Source organism: Acanthopagrus latus, chromosome 6 (assembly GCF_904848185.1).
Source record: "Acanthopagrus latus isolate v.2019 chromosome 6, fAcaLat1.1, whole genome shotgun sequence".
In the NCBI taxonomy this organism is placed as follows: domain Eukaryota; kingdom Metazoa; phylum Chordata; class Actinopteri; order Spariformes; family Sparidae; genus Acanthopagrus; species Acanthopagrus latus.
The window spans coordinates 12,550,981-12,578,159 of record NC_051044.1 but is presented as its reverse complement, the minus strand read 5'-3'; the positions used below and the strand labels follow the sequence as shown (position 1 = coordinate 12,578,159).

The following is a 27,179-nucleotide window of genomic DNA, read 5'->3' as shown; positions in this document are numbered from 1 at the left end:
AAATAGCCACTGCATCCCTGATTAAATCTGCAGTTAGGCTACTTAAAGTTGAGCTACAGCTGTGTCTCGCAGGTTATCTTCAATGTAATTCTGTTACTATTACATTGGAGTGGCAGCCAATTTTCTGAAGAATACCTGCCGTCTATACAGGTAACTGGAAATGATATATACGCTTGCTCACAAACAAAATACTAAAATGTTTCATATAAAAAGATTAAAAAAATCAGACAACTACAATCAGAATGATTTCTTATGCTATACCTATATTATATTGTAAAAATAAATTAATTAATTAATCCAAAAATCAATATTTTGGCATATGTACAAACATTTTTGCAATGATCGATTTAATGTGGCTAGCAACCATGACACATGACAAAGATTTAACGTAGAAAATGTAGTAAATCCAATCATGGCAGGATTAATTGTATGAAATCATGGTAACATTTAAAGATTCCATTTAGACATTATAATAAGCTGTTAACAGATAAAGTACACCAACAATGTCAATATTTATGACAGAGAGGAATGAGCTAGTGTAGTATGCAAGACAACAAGTAAAGAATTTAGAAATCTAAGAAAATCAATATATATGTCATTTCCAGTGACCTTCTTGATTAAGTTAAAAGGAAAAGAGGTGCAAAATGAGTGACAGGGTTGAAAATCTTTTCATAACAGAGTTTTTACAAAAGATTTAATATATTCTCATCCAGACGGAAAAAAAAGTTTTTCGCAGCAGCAGGTAAGTTGCTTTCCTCTCTGATTCAAACGGTACAACTGTGGAAAGTATGAAGAACAGAAAATAGGTCGCCCTGTTACATCATCAACCGACCATTATCTATTCAAACTGTATGATATGGAGAAAGAGGATGCACCGTGTTACATGTGCAGCACACATCTACAAAATTAATGTGTAACGTAAGGAATGTAATTGGCAGCATCCGTCCCCTCTGTTCACTGCATACCTGCGGCACAATGCAACTCTGTGGCAGCGACAGCCGACAGAAAGGGTAGCAACAGTGTGTCACTCCTGCCAACGCATCTCACCACGGATGCCAGGGCATCTCCACATTATCATCGGACAGCGGTCCGAAAAAATAAAAAATAAAAAAAAACAACCAAACAAAAAAAACACTAGAATGTCAAACTGAAGGATACGTGGGTGATGTACCTCAAATCGGATGCAGTCAGTGTCCTACCTGTTTCTGCTGTTCCAGGAGGGAGGAGAGGATGAGGAGGAGGTGGAGGAGGAGCAGGCGCATCAGGAGGAAGACAGACGCCGCGTTTAGAAGATCAGGGGATAAGGGAAATCGAGCTGTGGCGGGGAAGTGGCGCTGATCCTCGGTTCAGTCACGACGCTTTGCGCTCAGCGGCTACTTTTGGCGCACAGCTTCTCCAACATACAGGCGATGGGGGAGCCACACTGTTGCACAATTCAAATTGAATTGGTTTATTAATGATTTTTATTCGCATTTTTTCCAGAGAACTTGTGAGGCAGTCATGTAATTAAATGAGGGGGAAACCCTGTTGGCAAACAATACCTCCATAAACACATAATTTACTGTTAATTTAACCAAGTAGCAAGTAATTAAAAGTAAGACTGGTGGCTTTACTAGTAACAACCTCTCTGTTTTACATTTTAGTTAATTTCCTAAATGACTTATTTTTAAGAGCAAAAAACTGACCATAGCTTGGCTAGCTAGAACATACATTAGCATTAGCACCTTAACATTACTATATCCTTGCACCCAATTCCATTGGGGCTCAATTTTGCCCTCGATTTTGCTCAATTTATGTTTTAATAAAAGTCTTATAATGTAATAAACATACCTTTGTTTAACTTTCCTCTGGACACAACTGTCCTTGGTTCCCCTGCCATCCAGCAGAGCATCATTTGTGAGACTTCCCTTTATGAGAAATTATGCTAACATTAATGTTAGCTTGCTAGCTTCTTCTCAACGTTTTTGTTTTTCCAACAAATAACTCCATAACGCCAAACTTAAAACAAAAAAAAAGAGAGAGAGAGAGAGAGACAAAGAAGAAAAAAAAACCCTCACATAAATGGACATACTGAAGTACGGAATACATTTCCAGTTTTCCTTTAAAGGTTTTCCTCTCCCAGTAAAGTGAAAAATATTCTGAGAGGCTCCTTTCCTCAGTCGTGACGGTGTTTGTCAAAGGTAACAAGGCAATTAGTAAAGATGGCCGCTGGAGGAGACATAAGGTCTAAAGCCAACAGCCAAAAACATGTTAATGCTGGCTGTGAAGAAGAAGGCAAGACAAAGGTAAACACAGAAGATGGGCAGATACAGCCACCTGAAAAATGTGCTACTTCGGGTCTGATGCAACATGCTTTATTCACAACTTCAAGTACACAATTGATGGAACGATAAACACTGAATAATCTGAATCTGCAAAGTAACAAGTAGTTGAATGTCAAATAAAGAATATACACTTAGATGTCAGCAAGTAAAGAATTCCATTATCACCTGTATAATTCTAAATAAGAGTTGAAATGGTGAGAAGTAGGAGTATAAACTGAAAAAAGAGGTAATAAAGACCTGATAAAGAATAATGTTTATTCTCCTGACTACACATTGACAACTTCACATTAAAGATGTAGGTTTTAAAGACAGCCCTATAGAGACAGCTTTTTTAATTTCTTTTCAAAACACTAAACACATGGTTACACTTCCATGGCATTCGTTGTTAATACACCTGATTTGGCTCGTCACATCACACTCCTTCAACAGCCAAAATAACAAACATGCCTGTGTGTAATTTTTTTCATCCTCTTACCTATTGAGCTAACCTTGGTTGAGGTTGTATTTGCTGCTGTCATTCTGCAGTGGGCAACATGCAGGGCGCTGAAAATTGATTTACTGGCAGAGATTTAGATTTTTCCATTACGCAGCACACATATTTTGCCAGAGCGGGCTGGATTAGAAACAACCCTTACGGGCTTAAATATTCCTGAGAACACACCTGTCTTTTCTCCCGCACTGTGGCAAAACTTTTATGTTCTCTGCAGGCTGTAATGAGTTGTGTTGTCCATTATTAGAGTTAGCTGACAGGGGTCATGTTCGCTTCACCCAGGCTGCATAGTGTATTTCTGTGATGTCGATCAGCAGATGGGTCGCTGACCTGCTCTCTTCGGCGGGCCGGGGTGTGCAGAGGCACAAATGGAGCAGCAGGAGCAGATGGGAGCGAGACGGATGAGAGGAGGATGAGACAGAGCTGTGTGCTTAATATTTAACCAGTGAAGCAGCATGCTGCTGCTCCACCCAGGAGGGGTGGAGGATAGAATCATCACACTGAAGTGACACTGACTGTAGAGACGCTGGAGTTCACAGGTGGAAAGTTAAGCAGTGGAGTTTATCTGTGTTGTTAAACCTGCTGTTTTATCTAGAAGTTATATGAAAATAAAGTTTAACATTACTAAGTTCTGTGCTACCCACACCATAGTATTGGAGAGACTTGACATTCTTACTCCACAAATTTTCTGTACATGGGTAAAAATATTCCCCCAAATTTTGGAGAATCCAAAAAGAAAAAAAAAATTCATCTCAGTGATTGTACATTTAAAAGGTGCAATATGTCAGAACTCACAATCAGTGAATTCATACCTTAAACAGATCTCTGGCAAAACACACTTCACCTTTTAAGATCAGAGATCATTTTACTTCTTCTTTTGTGTTTTTTTACTTCTCTTTCCTCTGGCTAGAGAGCTGGCCTTGTTAACCCCAGTGATAACCCCTCTACACGTCTCTGCCCTCTGATGCAATTAGATACATTAATGCACATTTATTGGATCATCCCTTTAAATTGCATTTTCTTTATACTTCATACTGTGAACTTTTGCAGGTATTTCTCATACCACATTGTATTCCCAAATCCAAGTACGTTGTTGAACTCGTATCTTTTCCTTGGAGTATTTGTTTCACATTTGCGTAATATTTTGGGTAAAATATCAAAGTGAGAGTACTGATGAAACACACGTCAGGCAGTACTGATGTATTTAGGGTAAACTACTGTGCTTCGTTTTGAGGGAGAAAGCAGTTCAGTATTCTGTGCTGGTGCTGAAGTTACAGCACTCTGCAGTGAGTGGATGTTTATGAACATTAATAGTATGCTATAAGATTAATAGTGTACTTAGGTGTTTAATTTGGATGCAAATTAGTGGAAACTTTATAGGATGCAAGTCCACATGGAGAAGTGAGGCTCAGCAGCAGCGCCCCCAACAGAGAATTACCAGAACTGCTAACAAGCAGATCTCCCTCCTGGCCACTTCATTAGTCAACACACAGGTCTGACACGCACACAGGTCTGACACACACACAGGTCTGACACACACACACACACACCACTATATTGGCTGCAAACCAGTGTGAACCAGGTTTCACAGAATCAACACCGTGCCTGTGGACATCGGTACCCTATAAACGTCCCCGGGAAAGCCAAGTCGGCCTAAACACTGTTTAATCAGTAGTCAGGCCAGACCTCAAGGTCACCCATGTTATTACAGAGTAATGTAATGTTAAACACCGGGTTTAGTCACATTATTAACTGTCTTTTTAAAGTCTCTGAAATAATTACCACACCTCTGTGCTCGTATCTACAGTGAGAGTTTTTTTTTTTTAAAAAAACATTTATAGTTACAAACGACTCAGAGAATCGCTCTCAGGAAGGCTGCTAGAATTAAAAAGTAGGTCTGAGGCATCCTTATAATAACAAATGGAGCTTGTGGAATGACCCAGTGGAAGATTAATTTCTCTGTCCGTAGACAGCGAGTTACTGGGTCAGCTGTAGGCAGAACAGTTGAGACACTAGCTTTTCATCACTCTAACCACCTAGGAGAGCACTGTGCCCGTTTATTGTTGACACTAAGGATCCTCAGGTCGCTTAGAATCCGATGGTTCCTGCCACAAAAAGGTGTCCCAAAAACAAAAGGCCAATGTTGCCATCACAGGGTTGTATTTCTATTGGAGCCCGATATTTCACTGGGGTTTCCGAACAAAGAGGGTAACCCTAGTAAGAAACAGTCAAGTGGCCTCATTTGTTCTAACCAGTTTGGTTACAACTCAGCTTCCCATAGTGGCGTCTTTTCCAACAGAGAGGTAGAGGAACAATTAAAAAGTTCAGTTCACCATTTTGGGATCAAGCTGAGCATACCGAGATGAGAAAGATTCCACTCTCACATCTTTTTATTATGGACCTGGGGCCAGTAGCTGGTTAGCATAGCTTGCCTTGCTCTTTGAAAAGGCAAATAACATCCCACACCAGCCCCTCTAAAGCTCTCTAATTAACAATTTATCTTTGAGAAATGAGAAATGAAAGTTCAGTCACTATCTACTCACTCTGATGCTCAATAAAAGTGGGGTTTTGTTTAGCTCTGGAAATTTTTGGGGACTTTGAAACTTCACCCAACTTTCCATCAGCATGGCAGTGAGTATATAATGATAATTGATTTTTTGGTGAATTTATGCTTTAATCCTTGAAGTTCAAGGACAACAAGTTGTGGTTTTATGTGAGACGTTTGATTGCACCTCTACTTGTTGCCTGGTTACTACACTTTTTCAGTTAGACTCTGGCACATAACCTCACCACAAACCATTAATTTGACTTTTTTATGCCTGTGAAAGGAGTTGGTACACAGGCTAGTTGTTTCCCTAGGATGCCACCTGTGCATCAAGTCCAGTACTGAAATTTCCTCGCTCCTAAATATTCCACAGTCAACTGTTAGTGGTATTATAACAAAGTGGAAGCGATTGGGAATGACAGCAACTCAGCCATGACGTGGTAGGTCACGTAAAATGACGGAGAGGGGTCAGCGGATGGTGAGGCGCATAGTGTGCAGAGGTCGCCAACTTTCTGACCTTTCAGACCTTCAAACTTCAAGTGGCCTTCAGATTAGCTCATGAACAGCGCACAGAGAGCTTCACGGAATGGGTTTCCATGGCCAAGCAGCTGCATTAAAGCCATACATCAGCAAGTGCAATGCAAAGTGTTGGATGCAGTGGTGTAAAGCATCTCGCCACTGGACTCTAGAGCAGTGGAGACACGTTCTCTGGAGTAACAATTTGCGCTTCTCCATCTGGCAATCTGATGGATGAGTCTGGGTTTGGCGGTTGCCAGGAGAACGGTACTTGTCTGTCTGCATTGTGCCAAGTCCAACATCAGTGTGTGACCTCACAAATGAGCCTCTGCAAGAATGGTCAAAAATGAGTGGGTGGCAGACTAACCAAATTCTCAAACCATTCCTTTAAATTCATCTATTTCTGCTTAAGACGTAAGCAACATGTCAGTCAAAATGTCTCAGGTAACCACATGAGAGCAAGGCCAAATAAAATGTTCCCATATCTCCATGATCCCACAGACCGGCTGTTCCTGTCATACAGAGGTTTGTGTGAGAAGAAAGAATAAAACATGCTGATTCTTAGTCACCTTTGATTTATTCAATTTGTCACCTAAAATAGTACATTATCCATTTGTTGCTCTTTTTCTGACAGAACCCTTTTGTCCTGAAGGTACAGCAGCCTGAAAATCCATTTCACCTCTTAAATGCCTTTACAATTGTCAAAGGATTCCCAATGCAATGAACAGAATAGGTTTATCTGTTAAATTCAAAAATGTGTGTGAGCACAATAGGCCAAATTGGTTTCCCAATTATGAGCCACAGCCATAATTACTCTGGACTAAGCTCACCTCAAATATGCCTTGAAGGGAAGTAGCTTGCATAATTTGTATCATTAGCATAATAAAGAAATGACAACCATTGTTAATATTGACAGCTAGACAGGTTAGACAGCTCCCTCCTTATTTCCATGAAGAGTTATGAAACATGACTGAAAAAAAAAGTCTTTAAATCTGAGGTAAGTCGGCCTTTGGAATTTCTTTCTGGTGTAGTTTGATGAAATCCCATTTTACATGAGCAGCCACACTTTCATACAAACAGTATATATCCAGCAGGTGTATTCAGCAGTTATATATGATTAATTATTCTGTTCTTGAAAAGCATCCACTTTGTTTCTTGTTACTTTTTTTATCTGTCCAGAGTAAACATAGCTTAGCAACACACTGTGCTTTCTGAGAAAACCGTCACATGTTATTGCTGACAAATTAAAGACACAAGGGAAAGAAACAGGAGGAACAGTACTGTAAGTTTTGGCTAAACATGATGAATAATTGGAGATATCATCACATCTCTAGAAACTCTTTCGGTGCCAATTCTGCGCTTAAATTGTCTCATGAAATTTAAAAACATGGTGATAAAGACTTCATGGTTTAGCTAGTTGTAAACTGGACAGACAAATCTGCTCCACATCAAAAGACTGAAACAAATGATGCCACTCAATGTCATGAATTGTACTTCAAAAGAAGATATATGTGGGATTTCTGTGGTAAAAAAAACTTGGGGAACCTGCAAGGCGTCTGAGACGAATGTTGATCGATGTCCATTTTAATGTCAAGATCCTTAGATGGCTTCTCTGGATTTATGCTTCAGCGGTTGTTGGAAGAACTCTCACAAAGAGAGTTTTGGTGTCAAGAGATTTTATTGATGAATCAGCTCGTACCTCTGAAAAACAGATGGAGACATTAAATTATTTTCAACATATCCTTTCTTACAGTTATGGATACGATGTAATGGGGAAAAACATTTGGGCATCTCGAAAGAACACAGCTTTCAAAAATATTTTCAAATTGGAAGGGTTGCTTAACCCTTAATCCAAAAAAGGTTACATAGTGGAGTAAAGAGTAGATAACAACAGCGAAAAATTGTTTGAAGTGTTCAACAGTTTCATGAAGGGTTTCTGAGACCATGTAGTAATATCCCTTATACAATCGCATTTCACAGAGTTGTGAACCCCACCCCACCCTATCACTGAATCTTTTGAGGATGCTCCTCTACTCTGTGTCATAAAGGTTAAATCTAAAATCATCAAGTTATGTTTTAACTTTATTTTAACACAACGTCCTGACGATTTGGAATCAGTGTTGTATTTTATTCAAATGAGATAATAGAAAAAAAGAGGACCCAAAAAAACATCTACAGTCATTGAGCAATAAACTGTGAATATTCATTCATTGTGCGCCAATTTCTTGCATTCAGTTAGTTCCTTCACATCATAGCCACTCACTGACCTGTTTACTAATGAATAAGTGATCATCTAACCTTCAACTAGCATTTCATTCATTTTAATGCAACCTGTGCTGGAGGCCACAAAAAGAAATAAAAGAAAACGTGTTTTTCAATCCTGGTCCTGGGGCCCACCGCCCCGCATGTTTTAGTTTCCTTGCCCCAACCCACCTGATTCAAATAAATGTAGCGTTATCGGGCTCAGCAGAGCATCACGAGAAGCTAATCATTTGAATCAGGTAGGAAACATCTTAAACATGCAGCAGTGCCCCCCAGGACCAGGACTGAAAAACGTTGCTGCAGCCAATATGAAATCCACTGTCTTTCCACTTTACCCTGGGTAAGGTCCTGGTCCAGGTAGAGTCTGAGCCGTCTGCTGCGGAGGCCGAAAACCTTGCCAGCCTCAGACAGCAGGCCTGAGTAGTCGAGTCCATTCTGACCCACTGGGTTCATCAGCAGGAGGGTGCCCACCTCTCCTGTCTGACACTCTGAAGGAGACAGGACAAGCGTTGAAAAGAATCAAACCGGACAGACTTTACTTCCTTTACAAATTAAGAGATGATTGGCTTGTTAGTACGGCTTATTCACATATTTTAGGAAGGTGTGTGAACAGGCTTAAGCTTAGCTATGGGAAAAGGGAGGAAACAAGGAGAATGATTGAGAGATCAGAAAGAGGATGAGAGAGAGAGCCCAGCTGATCAATTGATAGACACAGGGTTAGAGGGGCAAGATGAAAGAGTTGAGTGTGAATCATTTAGAGGATGAAGCTGAATTCTGTTACATTTTCTTTACACATCAATGCAGCTGATTCCAGTGGTGGACAATAAGTAAATACATCAATACGACAGTTACAGTTTGTAGTTACTGTAAAGATTCTAGTTTCATTCATCAACTTTTGAACTACCCAACAACCGTCCATAATGTAGTTAAAGGAACAGTTCCAGTTATTGGCACAAAAAACACCTTTTTGTCTGTAGCTCACAAACTAAGGTTGTTATACTAGTCTCTAAATCTGTATAAAACTTCAACATTTAAAAACATTAAGTTGTGATTTATGAGGTGTTACATTCTGGATCATTTCTTCAGACAGGGTCAGACCACACATTTTCCTGTATTTCCATCTTTAGCTCATTGTTAAGTTAACAGACTTCCTTCATATATACTCCACAGGCAGTCTTTCAGGTCTTTTCAGCTAACTCTCGATAAGAAAGCAAAGATATTATTGATCAGTCTTTGATAATCCAAAGGGGCAATTTAGCCTGGAGAACAGTCAGAACATAAAGAACATAAAACTGGCAATATGTCAGACTATTCCTTTGAAACTTCGTAAAGAGTTATTGCTAATTTTATTTAAAAAAAGATCACAGAACCCTCTTCATTGAGAACGAGTGATGGAATATAAAGGCTTTGGGTCAGACAGTGATGTGTCATGCAAAGGGACTGATCTGGTGAAGCCACAATGCTTTATGCCTTAAGTTAAATAAAGCTTTGAGAACACAGACAAACTTGTCAGCAGGAAAAAATTCATTGTTGGTTTTGGTCTCTCCAGGGGATTTGTTGATCATAATTAAAAAAGATTGATGGCTGCCTTTCAGCAGTGGGAAGGACTGACTCATCAGTTATGCATGGCTGTATGTAGAGTATGAGTGTGTGTGTGTGTGTGTGTTTCTCACCGGCTGGTTGTGCGTTGCAGAGCAGCAGGTTCACGTATGGGCACAGGAGGGTGTCGGTGGTGGGGGCAGGGGCGGGGCCAGGGGAGGAAGAGCCTGAGGTCACGGTCAAAGTTTTACCGCTCAGAGCCTGGAGGTCCATTTTGCTGGTCAACTCTGTAGAGAACACACATTTACAGACACACGCAGAGCAGCTTTAAGCTTTCACCCGGGTTACTGTACAAGCCCTAATCAATAAATCATTTTGTTTGTTAAAAAATTCAAATGACATGTAAACAAAAAAGTAATTGCTTTATTCTTTCATTTATCATTATGATTTCACATACTGTCAAACAAACAAAAATGTAGCATAGCTAGTTTACTCAGATGGGGGTTAGTTTTTACTACTGTTACAAAAGTGTATGCCATGATGCTACATTAGTATGCAGAAAATGTTGTGGCAGATTAACACTTGCTTGTGTAGTTTTATGACAAAAGTTAGCTGCATAGCTAGCTAGATTTGATTTGATTTGATTTGAATGCGTATAGGTGGGGCCAAAACCAGTTCTCACCAGTGCTGCCATTGAAGAATCTGAGCAGGGTGTTATTGGTTCCAAAGATGCTGCTGCTCACTCGCTTCAGCTTGTCCAGGTCTAGTCTGTTATCACCTTTGGGGTTCTCCAACAACACCACCCCCTCTGAAGATGAAACAAGTTAAATGGGATTACTAATGTAGTCAGCAGAGCCTATTACCTCGACAAAAAGCCTGGTCTTCCCATGTGTTACCTTGTTCCTTGTTGTTGACGTTCACCCTGATGTTCACATAGGAGCAAGCTGGTCCATTTAGTGGAGCACGAGGGGCTGAAGATCCCTTTATTATGGTTAACTCTAAATCTGAGCCCTTCAGCTGCAACAAAGGAAAGAGAAACACAGTGACTTTTTATGTTCTTATGTTCTCACTGAAATGTCTTTTAGAGTAAACACTGTACCAACTCATCAATATATTCAGAGAGCGTGTAGACATAACATTGGAATCACAGAGTGAAATGTGACAAACAATTATTTCACTCGCATTTTCTGTTGAAAGGCTGAGGTACACAACAATCTGTCTGTTAAACTAAAGCAGCCAATAACCCTGCTTGCCCTGAGGCATTCTTTCATACCTGAGTCTTTTCTTCTATGATGACACTGGCAGTCTTGGGGACAGGGAAGGGCAACAGTGGAGCCTTGGTGGTAGCCAGGATGAAGTCAGTGTGTGCCTGGATCACAGAGTCCAAGTATTCCCCCTCTGGCTGGCAGCGGTAGTGCACAGTTATCTCATCGGATGGCACCAAATGGCCCTGTGAGACATGAGAATGAGAGATGGGTGGTGGGTTTTACTACGCAAATGAAAACCATGTAAGGCATATACAGAAAGTTTCTGCAGTATCAGAAGTGCCTAAACGCGCACTATGTAGTTTTGGAGAAGAAATTCAAACTATGTGTTTTTACTTCAATAACTTTATAAATATAAAAAAATCTAACTCATATTTATTTTTACCATAACTGAATAAACACACTGTTCTCAAAGGGAAATAAGGCCCTCAGAACACTGTTTGAAGCTAGAAAGGTGGCAGGGTACACCAAATATAAACAGAGTAAAACGGTATGAAGTTGTGTTGTTCTTTAAGGTCAGTTTGTTTATTCAGCATATTCAGTCATGAAAAAAATTCAGTCAGTACAGACCTTTCTCTTCTGATCTGATTTCTTCCCTGAAACTACAGAGTTCACCTCTAAGGACACCGGTAACTGCTGTGCCCCATTAGTGAACAATGCTTCAATAGCTCATTAATCAACAAACGTGTAATAATCTGCAATTTGGTTTAGGAAAACCTGTTATCGGATACAACCAAACTACTGCAAAGGACACAAAGCATCACCAAGTACAGCTTTTTCCTTCAAAGTTTTCCTCTTTTCATTAAGAAAATGAAATCTGGAGAAAAAAAATGAAGAAGTGATGTAAAAGGGGAGTGGAACAACAAAATGGAAGGGCGGACAAAAGAAGAGACAGTTGGGATTAAAAAAGCAGAAAACAGACAGTATAGGAACAAATAAAGGCAGGAGGTAACAAGGGGAGGTTTTTTTATTGGATGAAAGCCCATTTATTTTGGCACCATGTGCTGCCAGCTTCCTCTAACCTTGACACATTCAAATACATTGATCTCATCCTAATCTGCAGTGTGCACAGCCGCACACACATATATCGACTGTGTAGTACACATACACACTCCAATTGCAGTATGTGGCTCAAGGGCAGAGGAATAACGTTAGCTAGATACAGAGAAGCAGTCAATCAATGGAGGAGGGTTTATAGGCTTTTCCTGCCAAGTCAAGGTACTGACCCTACCCTGAAGGTGCTGGTACAGTGTGTGTGTGTGTGTGTGTGTGTGTGTGTGTGTGTACACGTCAGATATAGCTACAGAGATCTCCAGTTTTTGAGCAGTCCGATAAAACAAACAAATAAAAGGAAATGCTGACCCTGTTTCTCAACCCTCCGTGTGCTCACACACAAGAACACAAACACCTATGCAAAACACTGACAAAAACACACATGCACACCTACAAACTACTACAAAACATGTCAGAAGAATTGTTAAAAATTAATTCCCATCCCCAGGGTGGAAAATTCCTAACAGATCTCAGTTTGAAATAACTGGAGGAATTTAGCCTGGCCGGGAGCCAGTGCACACCACTGCTATAGGGGGACGGAAAAAACTGTTTGTTGCTTGTGAAAACAAGGGGCTGTTGGCTAATCCGTCTTTACTCCCCAGACCACTTCAAAGCTCCAACATTAGAATCTGAAAGGGGCCAGACTGTAATTAAGCTTCCATTAAGCCTGCCTTATGATGGAGAAACTTCTAACTGTGACGCTGCAGTGGAAAGATTTCAAAACTGCCCCTGACAAAATTAGCATGGGACATAAAGAGGAAGGGGAAAGGACAGGGTGATCAAAGGGAGGGAAATGTAACAAAAAATACAGCTCATTTTCTATGCTTGGTGTACATCATCAGGCTGCAACTAATGATTTTTGTCCCAATCAACTGATCAATTAATAGTTTGATGGCAGTATATTGTTTAATGTGTGTAATGTGTGTCGCAAAGTTCCCTAGAGAGCAAAATTAAGTCATCAAATTTTGTCCAAACACTGGTCCAGTATGACATCCCAAAAATGAATAATCTTAGTAAACCAAGCCTGTATAATAAAGTAATAATAATTTTGGATTATAAATAGTGATATAAAGCTTTATACTTTATAATAATTAACTTGAATTAAACAAAACCCAATTTATTTTGCTCTTGTTGTCCTTTACTAGTTCATTTTATCATCTTATTTACTTATGCAATTTTTCCCATTTATTTCTCATTGCATTAATTATATTGTTCTTCTAATGCATGAAGTATATGTAATAGGTTGAACATTTAAGAATCTATAAAAGATTATAAAGATTTAGTATTTTTAATTTTTAAAATAATTTAAAGGACAAATTCACCCATAAATGAAATTCAGTCAATGTCTAGACACCACCACACTGATGTAAAGTCAGGGGAAGTTTTGTTGTCCACAAAACATTTTTGAAGCCTCACAGCAAAAAAATATTGCAGCATTCTTCTAAACAACTGATATAGATGGGTATATATTTTAAAATGGAAAAAAAAACAGTGACAACTAAAAATAAAATGACTGAGTACAGCTCGTCATTCTGAATCCAAACCCTCTCTTTGACAAGCGGCTGATCCTGTGCACCGACTACAGATGTGGTGTGACACTTTTAGCTTAGCAGCTACAGTGAAGATGTTTTCTTTTAAAAATGGCGTTAATAACTTCTTCTCAAATCAGTTTGGGATCTCAGGTCTCTTTGCCAGAGAGAGAGCTGTATGGAGATATTTTGTGTTTTTTTCCCTTTTGCTGATTTTGTTTCATTTTAAAACAAGTGCCCATCTACATCAGTTTTTAAAAGAATACTGTAACATTGTTTTGCAGTGAAGCTCCAGAAATGTTTTTTGGACTACGAAACTTCACCTGACTTTCCACTGGCATGGGGGCGAACAGATAATCACTGAATATCCATTTTTGGGTGAACTTATACTTTAAATCAATACATTTACAATTTTTGCTTGAAAATGAACTTTTAGCTATACTACATTGATCAAAATAAATAAGGAGGAAGGATGGTGGATTTGAGCGCATTTGTTTTGTATATCAACACAACTCTTCCAGGGGAGGATGTGCATGTTGTTGTCGTCATCCTTTTAAACACCGAACAGACTTTTGAGGAATTCTTCCACCCTAACATGCCATGCTCCTAAATGCTTCTCATACTCTGTAATCTTCCCTGCTTCACTTCCATTGCTCACCACGCAACAGCCATGAATGGTATTTTGTCTTACAGTACAACTCCTCAAAATGCCACAGTAGCATATTTTGCTGACCTCGACACAACAACCCTGATTACATGTATCGGCACAGCATTTCAAATATGTCATATTGTATTCATTAGACACTGGATTGTTAAATTCATTAGCGGTGTGTTATGTGTCACTCTTGTTTCCTAACAGCCCCACCTTCTTGCGCAGTTTCTGAATACGGTTGATGACCTCTCGGGCAACGCCTTCATCCAGCATGGACTGGTCTGGTGAGACATCCAGCAGCACCAGGACCTAAAAAAAAACAGACAACAGAACCAGAGGACAACAGAAAGGTTGAGAAACACATTGAAGTGATCATAGAACTGGTGAGAAGTAACCAAAGACTGAGATGGTTTCCAGCTAATTTTTGACAATAAAGACCGTCTCATAAGCAATTTCATAAATTAAATATTGTATACAGCAGTAGGTCCAGAGAGTTTGGTACAATAACCAAGACACATGTTGTTGACTTTACAGCTGTAGTGTTGAAGTTGAGGTATGATGAATTTTGTTTAATTTACTGGAGTCATGTACACACCAGCCCACATTTATTGCAACATGCATTCGATAGATTAATAGCGGAGCGACAGAATTTCACATGACATGAAGACATTAAGGTCGTGTTCATCCTCTGATATCATTTATTTACTGTACGCTGAGTTACAACACCGCTTTAGCTAAACGCTCTACAACTAAGGCAGAGTAAAATCCAGAGACAGTGAGAACAACCTTTCAGCAAAAAAGGCCAAAATGTATAAAGATATAAGAAAAAGAAAACAACCAACCAAATGGCGATAATGACAATACTGTCATCCATGTGAGCCACTTAAGAAAAATGAGTGTCTTGTTGTGTTGTGTAAGGCTGAGCTGCTGGCAGCCATGAACACTTTACCATGAGAAGGAGGAGGGAAAGAGATGACAGGGTTGACAGGGAAAAGTACAGAAAACAAAACAGAGAAATGATATACAAGAGAAAGAGACAGAGAGAGTTGGTGCGAGCAAGCGAGAGTAAAGGAGAATTAAAAAGCCAGCTCAGTAAACTGGTATTAAGGTGCAGCCGTGTGGTGTGTATACGGTTGGAGGAGCACTGATTAGAGAGGGCCTGTGGGAAACGCATACATGCTGGTTTCCACTTGGCCGTGAAATGATTTCATACATCACACTCACAGTAAAGACACATTTACAGTATAGGGCAGCTCGGTGCAGGAGCACAGAAGCATTATTTCTTTTAGATTCCGATTATATTACACTTTGTAGCTCAATCTACACAACAACGGTTAGAAAGGAAAGAGGTAGTGGAGGAGAGCATATTGGTGTGTATTTCTATACCTTTTCATGTGTGTTAGCAGGTCAAAATTTTAATTTTAAGGAGTGGATGGATGGAAAGGTAATTTTGCAAATCAATCATAATCCCCTGTGTAATGAACTGTTGAATTTCACATGTTAAAAATTTATATTATATATATTATATATTTATATACATAATCATGTGTGCAGCAAGTTTAAGACATAAATATTTAGGGTTACGACAATAAACAGATTAATCAAATAATACTAATCATTGCAGCCTAGTTGAGAGTTACCACCCTCGTGTCTGTACTCTATACAAAGCCACATCCAGGGAACGATTAGACAAATATCTATTCATTGATTATTTGTTGACTCTTGCTCAAGTGATTTTCTAAAACTCTGAGTTCACATAAGATCCAGTGCTTTAAATAAAATGAGAGGCACATCTATTTTAAAGCTGCCTGATGGCAATCCTGTGATGAGGAGCCCCGTGCTATTAAACAACTATACACCTTATTCCTTAGTTTAAACTCAGTCACCGTTTGTCCATTAAAAAAAGAAAATCATTTTTTAATGCTTTTATCCTGAAGTTTGTTCAATGTGCTTGGAAAGGTATCAAAATGAAAAAAAATAATGGTTTAAACTTCATGCCTACCTGTGCATCAGAGTGTGCTTCATATTGTGCAGCGGAGCTAGAGCTCTGGTCAAAGGTGTACATGAGCCTCAGGTCCTCTTCATGAAGCTCGTGGCCATCCACTGTGATGGATCCTGAGATTAAACAATAACACAAATATGTTCAAACCCACATTTATGGTCCTGAACCTAAAAATGAACATCATTATTGGGCAGAACACAACATTTATCATTTCATGGAAAAGAAATGACCAATTAAGTAAATATGCTGATCATACAGAACTCACACCAAGGAACCCTACTGTGACTCAGCACCATCAGACCACATTTATGAACAGCCATAAATCAAATAGTCCATACACAATTCACCAGGGGGCCTGAAAATGAGTAAAACCCTACTCAAAACACGCTCATTTAAAAAAAAGTTAGCTACCACAAGTAAAGATTTTCCTGTTTGTGGGCGAGATCAGTATAATGTAGGCCGGAACTGTGTATCAGGGCGTAAAGAGCCAATCATGGAGAATGTTCCAGTTTGTGGTCAGTTTGATGTCGTCTGAAAAGGTTTGAGCCGCTCCGAGGTGGTAACATTTCTGTCAGATCACTCACATCGTATATAGTAATAAAACCAGACAATAGTAATAACATAATTCAAACTGACAATTCAACACAATGATTCTTAATTGTTTTCTTCTAAAAATCTAATTGAATGCTTAATTCTTGCTAATAGGAAGATAACAGAGGATGGATTCTTTAGCAGATGAAGAAACTGTGTTGATGCATTCGACAGTGATAGACGATTAAATCAATGCTGGCTACAGACTAGAGAAAATGTGATAAACAATTAGTGTCCCACTATTCTCCTAATTAAATGTGAATAAACTGCAGACAGATTGTGTGAAATCAGTCTTTATTTGGCAGTGTTCATCTCTTGAGAAAGATTCTTAAAGGTTTCAATTATACCCAATCCTACTGAATAAATTGCCCTCTTAATCCACAGGCAGGCTGAAGCTTTGTGTTGAATTAGCTGGGGTCTAGACTGGTATGTGCTTGCATGTCGCAGCCTTCCCAGCCACAACCACAGGAGATCTGAGCTTTTAAAACTGTACAGCGAACCAAATCTAGTCAGGTTTATATCTTCATCTTGCCAGTGGCAACAATTACCCACGTCTCTGTTCTGACTAAAAACCATGACCATGTTTCTCCTCTCCTCTTCACTTCTCCACACCCAGCGGCCGGGTGAAACAGTCACTCCGATTCGCTCTAATCCTTGATTTCCATGCTTTGATTTCCTGTGTCCATCCCTGCTTCTCTGCACTGTTCCACCTTTCCTTCCTCCCTCTTTAAAACGATGGGATCAAAAGGTACAGGTAAGGAATAATGACTGATACAACCACTGGCCATGAACACACAATCAGTTTCTGGCCAAATTGCCACCCTTATAGACTAAATTGGAAGAAGGTGTTATTTTACTCATGAATCAGAGCTAAAAATTGCTCAAGATGTTAAAAGCAGACCCTCAACTAAAGGTGAGCTGTTAGCTTCACAGTGATGATGTTAAATGTTTGTTTTGTTTAGTTAATCTGAAAATTGACACTTAATCAATGTTTTTTCTAAGGAGACATTTTAATGGAGAAATTGTGTTATTATGCCTTTAAAAATGGGTTTTGTTCACTCAAACATCACACCCCACCTGTCACCATAAGTCACTGAAATGTTTAGCTGTACACGTTTTCATCTGTGCGTTTCCTCTCGGCATCATTTTTCCACCATGCTCCACCACATCCATCTCTTCCTTTCCATCACTCATCCTCCGTTTTTCCCTTCCAATTGGCTAGACTTCAAACATCCAAGTGATTGGAAATGTTAAGTTCCCACAGCCCAGCTGACCTCCACTGCCTTCTTCCCCAGAGACTCTGGGGGCTCTCCTCGTCTTTCTATAATTGGAGAGACAAGATACCTTGCACTGCTTTGATCCGTACTCGAGCTCTGATTATAGTTTCAGAAGGGTTAGGGGTTTGCCTTCTGAGGATAAACTGTCTGTCTGTATTTGCCCGACTTCATGGTATTAACTCATAGTTGAGTTTTTGGTTAAATAAACATGATTTTTACACAATTTGCAGGATTCTGGCACACAATTCACTAACCTACAGCTCTTCAGCAATCACTTGGTTAACAGCATTATTAATTATTGATCTTTGGTGTGTGTTGCTACTGGTATAGAGAAAAGAAGTATACAATAATAAGATTTAAGATGTAATTTGCAGGGAAAACATATAAACTTTGTCATGTGCAAATGCAAACTAATTAACTTCATCCGGCTGCTGATGTTACACTGTTAGTAAGTCTTAGTTCCTTTGATGCTCCAGTGTGATTTCTAAGTTATGAGTTCAAAGATTTGCTGCATTTTTTTTCCCACACACACACAGCTTGACAGCCACACACATACAGTGATACCTGTCTTCTGGAAGGCTTCTAGCTGCTCGCTAGTGAGTTCCTTGATAGAAGCAGTGACGGCTTTGAAGGCTCCCTTTAGTCTCTTGCCCAGCACCATGTGGTCTGGCTCTGCTCTCAGACGGATGCCGTACTTGTCCTTGTCTGTTGACAGCGTCAACTGTCGCACGTTCAGCTCCTGGAGGATGAAAAAAAACAGACACGCACTATGTCTTAGAAAAGGTAAAGTGACTGTCTTGACATTGCCTGTGCGATGATAGTGCTACAAAATATGAAACATGAAACCTTACACCAAAATGTATACAGTTACATCTAGAGCTCATCCTGAACGCTGCATATGTCCAACCCAACTAAGTGCATTATACAAGACTTGAGATGGAACAAGTCACAATAACAGCTTCGAAAAATGCTAAAGATAAACAGTGAAACTAAAAAGTAAAAACGCACCGAGTGGACTAAATGTGGAAACTGAACTTTATAGAAAACTAAATTCAACTTAACATTTGAAGTTAAAACTTTGAATACCCCAGGCATGCGCTGTGAAGAGCTAATCAATAATTGATTCTAGAGAATCATTCACTCAAAGATTAAGCCAGCCATGAAATCAACCAGTAGAGTCAGTTAGTGGCCCTTTCAGTCAATAATTCTGCCTTTCAATACGTTTCATTCTTCAATCTAAATGGAGAGAGAAAACCATGATCCACTCGTATCTGCTCAAGCAATAGAGATACTATATTTAGCCACACTGACACTAACCCTGGCCTGCCACGCACGGCTTCTTTCAGTCAATCACGCTGAAAAGTTGACTGAGACTGACTTGGAGCACAGTTGACTTGCTGACAGAGAGCACAGATGAGCTGCTGCAGTGGGCTGAGTGATAAACTTAAGGGCCGCGTGCAGTTGAAAATAGATGGAACTTCTGTTTTGAGCCGAGCTCGGTGGTTGAAAATCGGACTGAATCACTGCAAGAGTGCACAAAAAGAATCTCTTTCATCTTGAGGGCATGTATGGCTGTGTGTGTTTGTGTCCTGCCTTATAAAGTGTCAATATTTCAGAGCCACTGAGCATCTTGCACTCAGTGGAAACTCTGCATACAGAGTAGATACCAACAAGCTTGGTATCTGGCATTTTAGGCACAAACCTAAATGATCAATAAACAGTCAATTCCATTTTGTATCGACTCTTTTCCTTCCGAGCGTGAAGAGAATTTGTTTAATTCATGATTTGCCTCAAGAAATAAAGAATAAAGATCTATCAACACCCATTTAAACACTTTGTGAAGTCAAATGATGGGGACGCACAATATATATCGGATCAATACATTCATCAGCTCTTTATCGGAATGGGTGATTCTAGTGGAATTCTAGTGGATAAATGGAGCTGATAATATGAAGCCAAACTGCTTTCATTTACTTAAAAAGTGCAGATTTTACCATCTTCAAAACATATTGAGCCTTGAAGGTTAGTTTCAAAGAAGAAGAAGAAGAAGAAGAAGAAAGTCAAGTTGAGTGGATGTTTTAATAATTTCAGAGGAAGAACAACACAATTGTAATATATCAGGGTACACATTATATATCTTGATTTTTTTTGTACGGATGACAATTAGTGCTTTTTAAGTGTTTTTTGATAATTAATCATCAGTAATCTGAATATAATTACTATCAGAATAATTAAGAATGGTAAATTCAGAAAATTGTATCACTGTATTGCAGCCTTCATGTTTAATCATGCCATTAAAAGACAACACTTAAGTCACTTCACAGTACAACAATATCCAAAATCTGTAGTCTGATATCACAATAACAATATCATATCGATATATATTGCCCAGCCCTAACTGGCACCAATAGTATCCACTACACTATATATCAGAAAAGGCAATTCAGAGGGTGAAGCTGAACGCTTCGTTACATTCTGTAGGAGTCACTTCATTACTCCAGACATGTGCTGTGGAGGGTTGATTAAAAAATGTAATTCACTCAGAGAGAAAGTCAGCCATGAAATCAAACAGTCTATGAGCCAGTCGACAACAGAAATACTGAACAGTCATTGTAGAGAGGTTTAAAGAGAGACAGCAGCGCTTATAGAACTGTTGTTTAAGCACATGGAAGTGCTCAAATTGTTCATGTGCAAGTAGTTGTAAAATACACTTAAATTATTTATTACATTTTTATATATTTATATAAATAATAAGGAATCAAAGCAACAGTGAAAAGGTGAATCCAGAATTAATCTAACCTAACTCTCAAATGCACTGCTCAATTGAAACTACACTACATCAACATCTTCCCTTGACTGCAGGACCTTTAATTCTGCTCAAAAGAACCTTCTTCACTGGAGGGAAGCTAGATGTCAGAAAGGTTAAATGTTTCTCCACCAGAAGAGAAACAGTGAGAGATAAAAAAAAACAAAACAACCAGGACTAAGATGAAGCTTGCAACAGAAGCCCTTTTCACATGAGAACCATAGGCTGTAAATGTTCTGTCAATTTTTCCTGCCCAGCATCATATGGGAACACGAGTCAGAGTTCATTTTCCATCCGTGATGCATCAGTCACTTCTCAGCTTGAGAAGGGAAGTATTTTAGCTTGGCTTTATTGGGAACGAAGGCAGCAACACTCCTAGGTTGAGACATTCTTATTTAAGGCAGTCGTGGGGTTATGTCTGAGTCATCTGTGCGCAACAGTATTGACTTTTTGAGCTTTGTTGGTGGAAAATCAAACCCAAAGACAAAGGGATAATGTCAGGTTAATGGCTTCCTGCACTAAAAGGCTACGACAATTAGTCTGTCTCATGTCTGAGTAGCCATATTTCCATCTGAATGTACCCAACAAACTTCTGCAATTAATCTTCACTTTCCTGTACACGAGCAAAGAAAAACAAAAACACACCTGGAAAGTTAAAACCTAAAGAGCCAGAACGAAAGCTAGAAGAGCTACATGAAAACATAATCATACTGTGACTTTGAAGTACACAAACAGATTAACTGTAAAATATTTTTTACATATGCTGGAGAGGAAAAAAAAACATAAAACAGACTGCTCATGGTTGTACTCTATATTTGATGAGGGGTTTTGTGTGTGTGTGTGTGTGTGGCAATTGGAGTAGATCAAATGTGAAATCATGTTCAGAGGCATCTGCTCCTCCCTCTTTTCAAATTAACCAGGCACACAAATTTTAATTACAGCTAAAGCGTGCGAAGATGTACTTCTGTTGTTGTACATCTAGAGCTAATCACAGCGCAGGAAACAGACAGAAAACACTTATAGGAAAGACAAGAAGACAACGCACCTCTTGCCACGAAACAGAACTAACGACTGTTTACTTACTTCCAGGATGTATTTCTGCAGGGACTGGATGTCTTTCAGAGCCTCCTGATCCTGATGAATAACTACCACCTCCTTCAATGGGTACTGAAAACCACACACCAACATTACACTTGGTCAATAGCTCAAGTACCAAAAACACAAAATTAACACAGCAACCATAACCAAGCTATATGCCAACTAGTGTCCTAATATGAGATCAGATATATGTTTGAAATACAAACATTTGATTAGATAATGAACAAATGTAATTCTGTAGAAAAAATATAATATGCACATGTTCACCTGTATTAATCTTTTTTTTTTTTTTTTTTTTTTACAAAAATGCAAAAGATAAACATTTTTGCTTTGGATCCTGTAATGAATTGAATAAGGCAAATACTGGACATTTATCAGTTGTTAAATAAACTTAACATTGCATTTTTAACAACACATCTTCAGTATTTCTGAACAAAAATGTCTTGTTACTTAACCGTCTGACATGGCTACAACTCAAATGAAGCCAATACTATCACCGAAGGGGTTGAATGGATTGGGTAAAGTTGATGGTTCACCTTGACGGGCAGGGTCTTCCTGTCTCGGATAACTCTGCCGAGCTCGATCACAGACTGCATCTGAGAGACGGCGCTCTCAATGCGCTGGTCAATCACACTCTCCCTGAAAAACAGAAAACACAGATAGAGAAAATGTAAGCCTCAACACATAATAAAAAACCTTACAAAGTCATTGTATCATAGACTGGATATTAATTACTGGATGGAACACCAGAGATTTGTTTGTGGACAAATGTTTTAAAGCCTTGAATTTGGCATAATGGCCTTCGTCATCTTGGTTTTGTTGGAGGATGAAAGCGTCTTGTCCAGCACAAGCTATTTCACTCTAAATGGGACTATATTGTACTAAATGAACATCAAGCTATACTGAAGAAGACTTGAAACTGGTGACTGAGATAGTAAACTCATTAGGAAACGGTTTACTGATCAAGTCAGAGGTAGGGTAATTTTCTTATAAGCTTATATATAAATCAGACTGAAACCAGTGGAGTCGTCCTCTGCTCACCATTAGAAAGAATGCAGGTTTAAGGCACTTCTGCCTCTATTCAGTGCCTGTAGCTTCTTCCTCTTATCATACTGTCTACACATTATGTGAACAATTGAATAACCTCTTAACTCAGCAGTTGGGGTCATATTGGAGAGAAGTGGGCATTTAAGTTTTTTATCAGGGATTCCTCTATCTGAATAGGTGCCACCTAAGTCTGCTGCCGTCTTATTATAAGAGGATGTAGAGAGATGAGAGGAACATCTTTCAAAACAACCCATCTTATATTCTTAGTAGAATCATTACATGATATGTAAAATTCTGTCCAAGCGAGGGCACAGTTGGGGGACAGCAGTGCATTTCTGCAATAACTCCAAGGCAGTATTTGTCATTTTCTGGTTAATGGTGGGTTTGAAATTCAAATTGCTATTCTACTGAGGAAAATGAATACTAGAGCGTGACAAGGTTAGTAGCACACACATCTAAATAAAGATAGAGTTCAGAGCCATCAGCGCCCAGAGTTTAACTCAGGAACATCCACTAATAAGGAACACGAAGACTTCCACCTATGAATCTAAATTAGAGCTGCACAGCCACTGATAATCATGCATAATATTTATATTAGCCCCAATTGTCTGCAGGAACATAGACCGTATGTGTGTATGTGCACAGAGCTTGTTCATTTACTCCTGCGGTGTGCTTCTGTGTGTGTGCACACAACAGTGGCGTAAAATGAGAGAGGAGAGGACACCGGGGACAGCCAATCATTTAATGAGCTGATTGAGGAGCAGCTGTTCCCTCTGCCTGATTGGTGGCTGACCTTTGGGAGGGGGGTGAAGTAGTCCCATTCGGCAGCAGGAAGGACAAGCGGCTAATAAAGCAGCAACACTGAGTGCTGCCTAAGTGACATGGGGAAATTATATGAACCATTACACAAACTATTTTCCTTTTGCTAAATCAAATGGATATTTAATCATGTCAGAACTTTTTAATAGTTAAAGATGATGCAATTGAGTTTGGGCTATTAGAGAATTCCTTCCAGGCATTTCAAAACTGATCAGCCACCGAGGCACACATTTAACTTTCTGAAGTAATTGAACTGAAGGCAACGAAATGATCACATTCTGTGAGCAACATCCATTTGCAGGGCTGACAGTAAAAACAGGCCCCATGCAGTTCTGAGTGTGTTTTTTCTAGATCTCTCCACAAACTCCTGTCACTTTCTATAGAAGGCACTGACTGTTTCACCCTTAAAAAACAGGCTGATTTTAGAGAAGATAGCAGTGGACTTGAGCGAGGTTGTGCACAAGGACTTTAATGTCTTGAACCTGGTTGCTGGTTGGAGCCGACTTTGTACCACTGTGGGGACTGAATCATGCATAAATAATTTTTTTATCACCCAAAAACGAAAAACCTTGCGGTTGACATAAGCCGACAAAGATTTGCTATTGAGTAGTTTCTACGCAGATTTTCTACAGAACCATTTGATGCCATAAAAATAACGTGTAATAAAAAATCTCAAAATGGAAGATTTAATCAGAATGGTGGAAGATGAAGTAGTGAATAGCAGGAATGAGGAGAAAAAGTGTTGAAGACAAGAGAACAGCAGCTGCTGTGAAGCCTGACAGCTATCTGAAAACAACTGTGGACTCTCAGGCTTCAAAAGCTTGTTCTCTGAGGAGTTCAGAGTGTGATACAATCGGGGTAAAGTAAGGCCACGAACTCTGGCTGAAACTGATTAGGCTGTGGATCAGCAGTGGATATCCTGTGAGAAAAGGGGCTAACATGAGGGGGATTTGCTGTGTGAGATGCAGGAAGACTGTGTGGTAAGAGCAGCAGTTTTAAAACTCGGTGACCTTGGTTATGTTCATTTTGTGAAATCAGGTTTCTGCGTCTGCACTGCAGAAGAAAACTTCCTACTACAGTAAATCCTGGAGCAGATCTTATGCTAGTATAAAATAAGAGGTGGATAATACAGGTGGATTTCCTAACAAAAGACTTCAAGAAATTAGTGCATGGTTTAACAGTAAAATTCAAGCCTTATTCAAGCACTTTGAAGGTACATAAAAGCACAAACATCTGGACTCTTCATCATCATTCATCATCACATCAAATTTTTTACTATAAATTTGCTAATCAATGATAAAGTCCACATAATTCCATTACAATCACAGCAATCAAATTTATTAAGTTATCTTAACAGTTCATATTAACTTTGTACGTTTTAATAGTGATTATTTAATCCTCACTGATTTCGACTCCAGGAGACAAAAAATATGACAACAGGATCATTTAATTCCAAACATTAAAGGGTTCTGTTTTACATGAGCAATTATGAAGATGAAACAAATTACTTTGAAAATCTAGCTTATCGAGCCTCCTCGAATCGAAGGTCTAAGCACAGAGATTGTAAAGGCCCCTTGGGCAATATGAAAATTAACTTGACTTAAAGGCAAAGCATATATACCTGAACCAGAGGGATCTTGATGATCTCCTTACAATCACGGTTTCCATAAAGCTTAAGATACTAAAATAACTTCTCCTGACGTTAGAAAAGGCAACCTGTATTTCAGGTGATGTAGCAGGCATCCGGTGTGAAATGCCCTGGGAAATGTAAATTCTGTTTAAAGAGTATACACATCCTTGAATTCTGTGTGGCCCCTCTCAGTGAGAATATGTAAAAGATGTGCTAAGCACCTGGAGGTCGCTAAACACATGCACCGAGGTCACACACCGACTATCATTAATGCGTCAGCCACTTTAAGGATGGATGGATAGCTAAAACTCTCTCACTCTTTTGCCAGTGAATGATCATATGTAGAGAAACAATTAGTATCTAATTGCTTTTTACATAAGCAGGGTCAAATTCTGGTAAACAAATGAACTGAAAATTCATGAATAAAATATTATTAACAAAAATGAATGATAAATGTTACTGAAGGGTTTTTTCCCACCTGACTTGGGGCAGCATGAGATAGTGAATGCTGCTGGCGTCCTTTTCCTCGACAGCGGCGGGGTCGATGAGGTGACGCAGATTTTGGTACATCATCTCTGTAATGAAGGGTGTGAAGGGAGCCTGAAGGGAAGGTGGGAAGAAAGCAAGTGAACATGAAAGAAAAGGGAAGAGAAGATTATTAAATGCACTGTGCTGTGGTTAATTTACATTTTCTGACATAAAAGGTCTAAAAGTCAGAAGGAGCAATAAAATCGGCATCTAAAACACATTTTTACTGCTCTTTTTCTGCTCAAATTGTGCACAAGTTCATACAGAGATGTGCAAGCGTGAGTTTACTTCTAATATATTTCTCCTCTCGTTCAACCACAGCTAATTAATTTGTGTAGCTCGCAGCTGATCTGTATTGATCTGGGTTAGGCTAACTGGCTCTTAACGTGCCTCTCGGCTCACATGCAAACATCTTCAATGTGTTATAAATAAAAACTCCCACTGCTCATGCATTATTCATCGCCATGCAACCACACGCACACACCTCTCTCATACCAGCATTATTTCTTTGTGTCTTGCATGCACCAAAGTAAAACCTAACCACAAGAAATTTCATCCATACAATCTCTCTATTCTCTCTCTCTCTCTCACACACACACACACACACACACACACACACACACACACACACACACACACACACACACACACACAGTATGACTCACCATCAGCCTGCACATGGAGAACAGAACGCTGAAGAGGGTTTCCAGCGCCCACAGGCAGTCCTCTGTGCCACTCTCTCCCTACAAAGTTCACACATGCATCAATACAGTCAGTCCCCTTGTGAAACAGTGAAGAGATAAATGTGCTCCAGCAGACACCAGCTCGTGTATCCCCCAATCTACAACAACCAAATGTTGAACAGGAGGGCCACAAAACCGATCACTGTAAAATGTCCACAGATGGAGGAGATGATGGAGAGACTTCAGTCACTCTTTCCATTAACTGTGTTCCCTTTTTATTTAGAGATTGTGTGCAAATTGTGAGTCCTCCCACTTTTTATGCCAAACCACATCCACGCAACGTAACAAGCTCCTCATTTTGTCGCAGCTGGTTGGTGCCCTTCTCTCATTCTATGTAACGTTAAGTCTCCTCCACATTTGTCTTAGTGACCTTCAGGCATATTTCCAGCCTGTATCCGTGTTGTGTGGAAGAACGAAAAATACTGCACTGACAATGCTGACGTTGGCTAGTGTTATCACGATT

At 39.4% G+C, this 27,179-nt stretch overlaps 2 protein-coding genes across 8 annotated transcripts in view; both read right to left on the bottom strand.

Annotated features, from left to right (window-relative positions):
• Nucleotides 1-2,167, bottom strand: part of atp2b2 (ATPase plasma membrane Ca2+ transporting 2) — a 125,070-nt gene extending 122,903 nt beyond the window's left edge. For all 6 annotated transcript variants that reach the window (XM_037101493.1, XM_037101488.1, XM_037101487.1 and 3 more), the window contains exons 1-2: nucleotides 1,831-2,167; nucleotides 1,200-1,423 (exon numbers count right to left, since the gene is read on the bottom strand). The gene's annotated coding sequence lies outside the window, so the exon portion shown is untranslated. The remainder of the gene's footprint in view (nucleotides 1-1,199; nucleotides 1,424-1,830) is intronic.
• Nucleotides 2,168-6,430: 4,263 nt separating this feature from the next.
• iars1 (isoleucyl-tRNA synthetase 1) overlaps nucleotides 6,431-27,179 on the bottom strand; it is a 54,798-nt gene continuing 34,049 nt past the window's right edge. Inside the window, exons 21-33 of one of the 2 annotated variants that reach the window (XM_037101445.1) lie at nucleotides 26,639-26,716; nucleotides 25,924-26,045; nucleotides 22,486-22,588; nucleotides 21,935-22,018; nucleotides 18,610-18,784; nucleotides 16,178-16,290; nucleotides 14,389-14,484; nucleotides 10,950-11,126; nucleotides 10,573-10,693; nucleotides 10,359-10,484; nucleotides 9,811-9,963; nucleotides 8,473-8,625; nucleotides 6,431-7,576 (exon numbers count right to left, since the gene is read on the bottom strand). In XM_037101445.1, the coding sequence (XP_036957340.1) occupies nucleotides 7,494-7,576; nucleotides 8,473-8,625; nucleotides 9,811-9,963; nucleotides 10,359-10,484; nucleotides 10,573-10,693; nucleotides 10,950-11,126; nucleotides 14,389-14,484; nucleotides 16,178-16,290; nucleotides 18,610-18,784; nucleotides 21,935-22,018; nucleotides 22,486-22,588; nucleotides 25,924-26,045; nucleotides 26,639-26,716 (1,584 nt within the window). In that variant the 3' untranslated portion in view covers nucleotides 6,431-7,493. The remainder of the gene's footprint in view (nucleotides 7,577-8,472; nucleotides 8,626-9,810; nucleotides 9,964-10,358; nucleotides 10,485-10,572; nucleotides 10,694-10,949; nucleotides 11,127-14,388; nucleotides 14,485-16,177; nucleotides 16,291-18,609; nucleotides 18,785-21,934; nucleotides 22,019-22,485; nucleotides 22,589-25,923; nucleotides 26,046-26,638; nucleotides 26,717-27,179) is intronic. The other variant, XM_037101446.1, reaches the window with a different exon arrangement.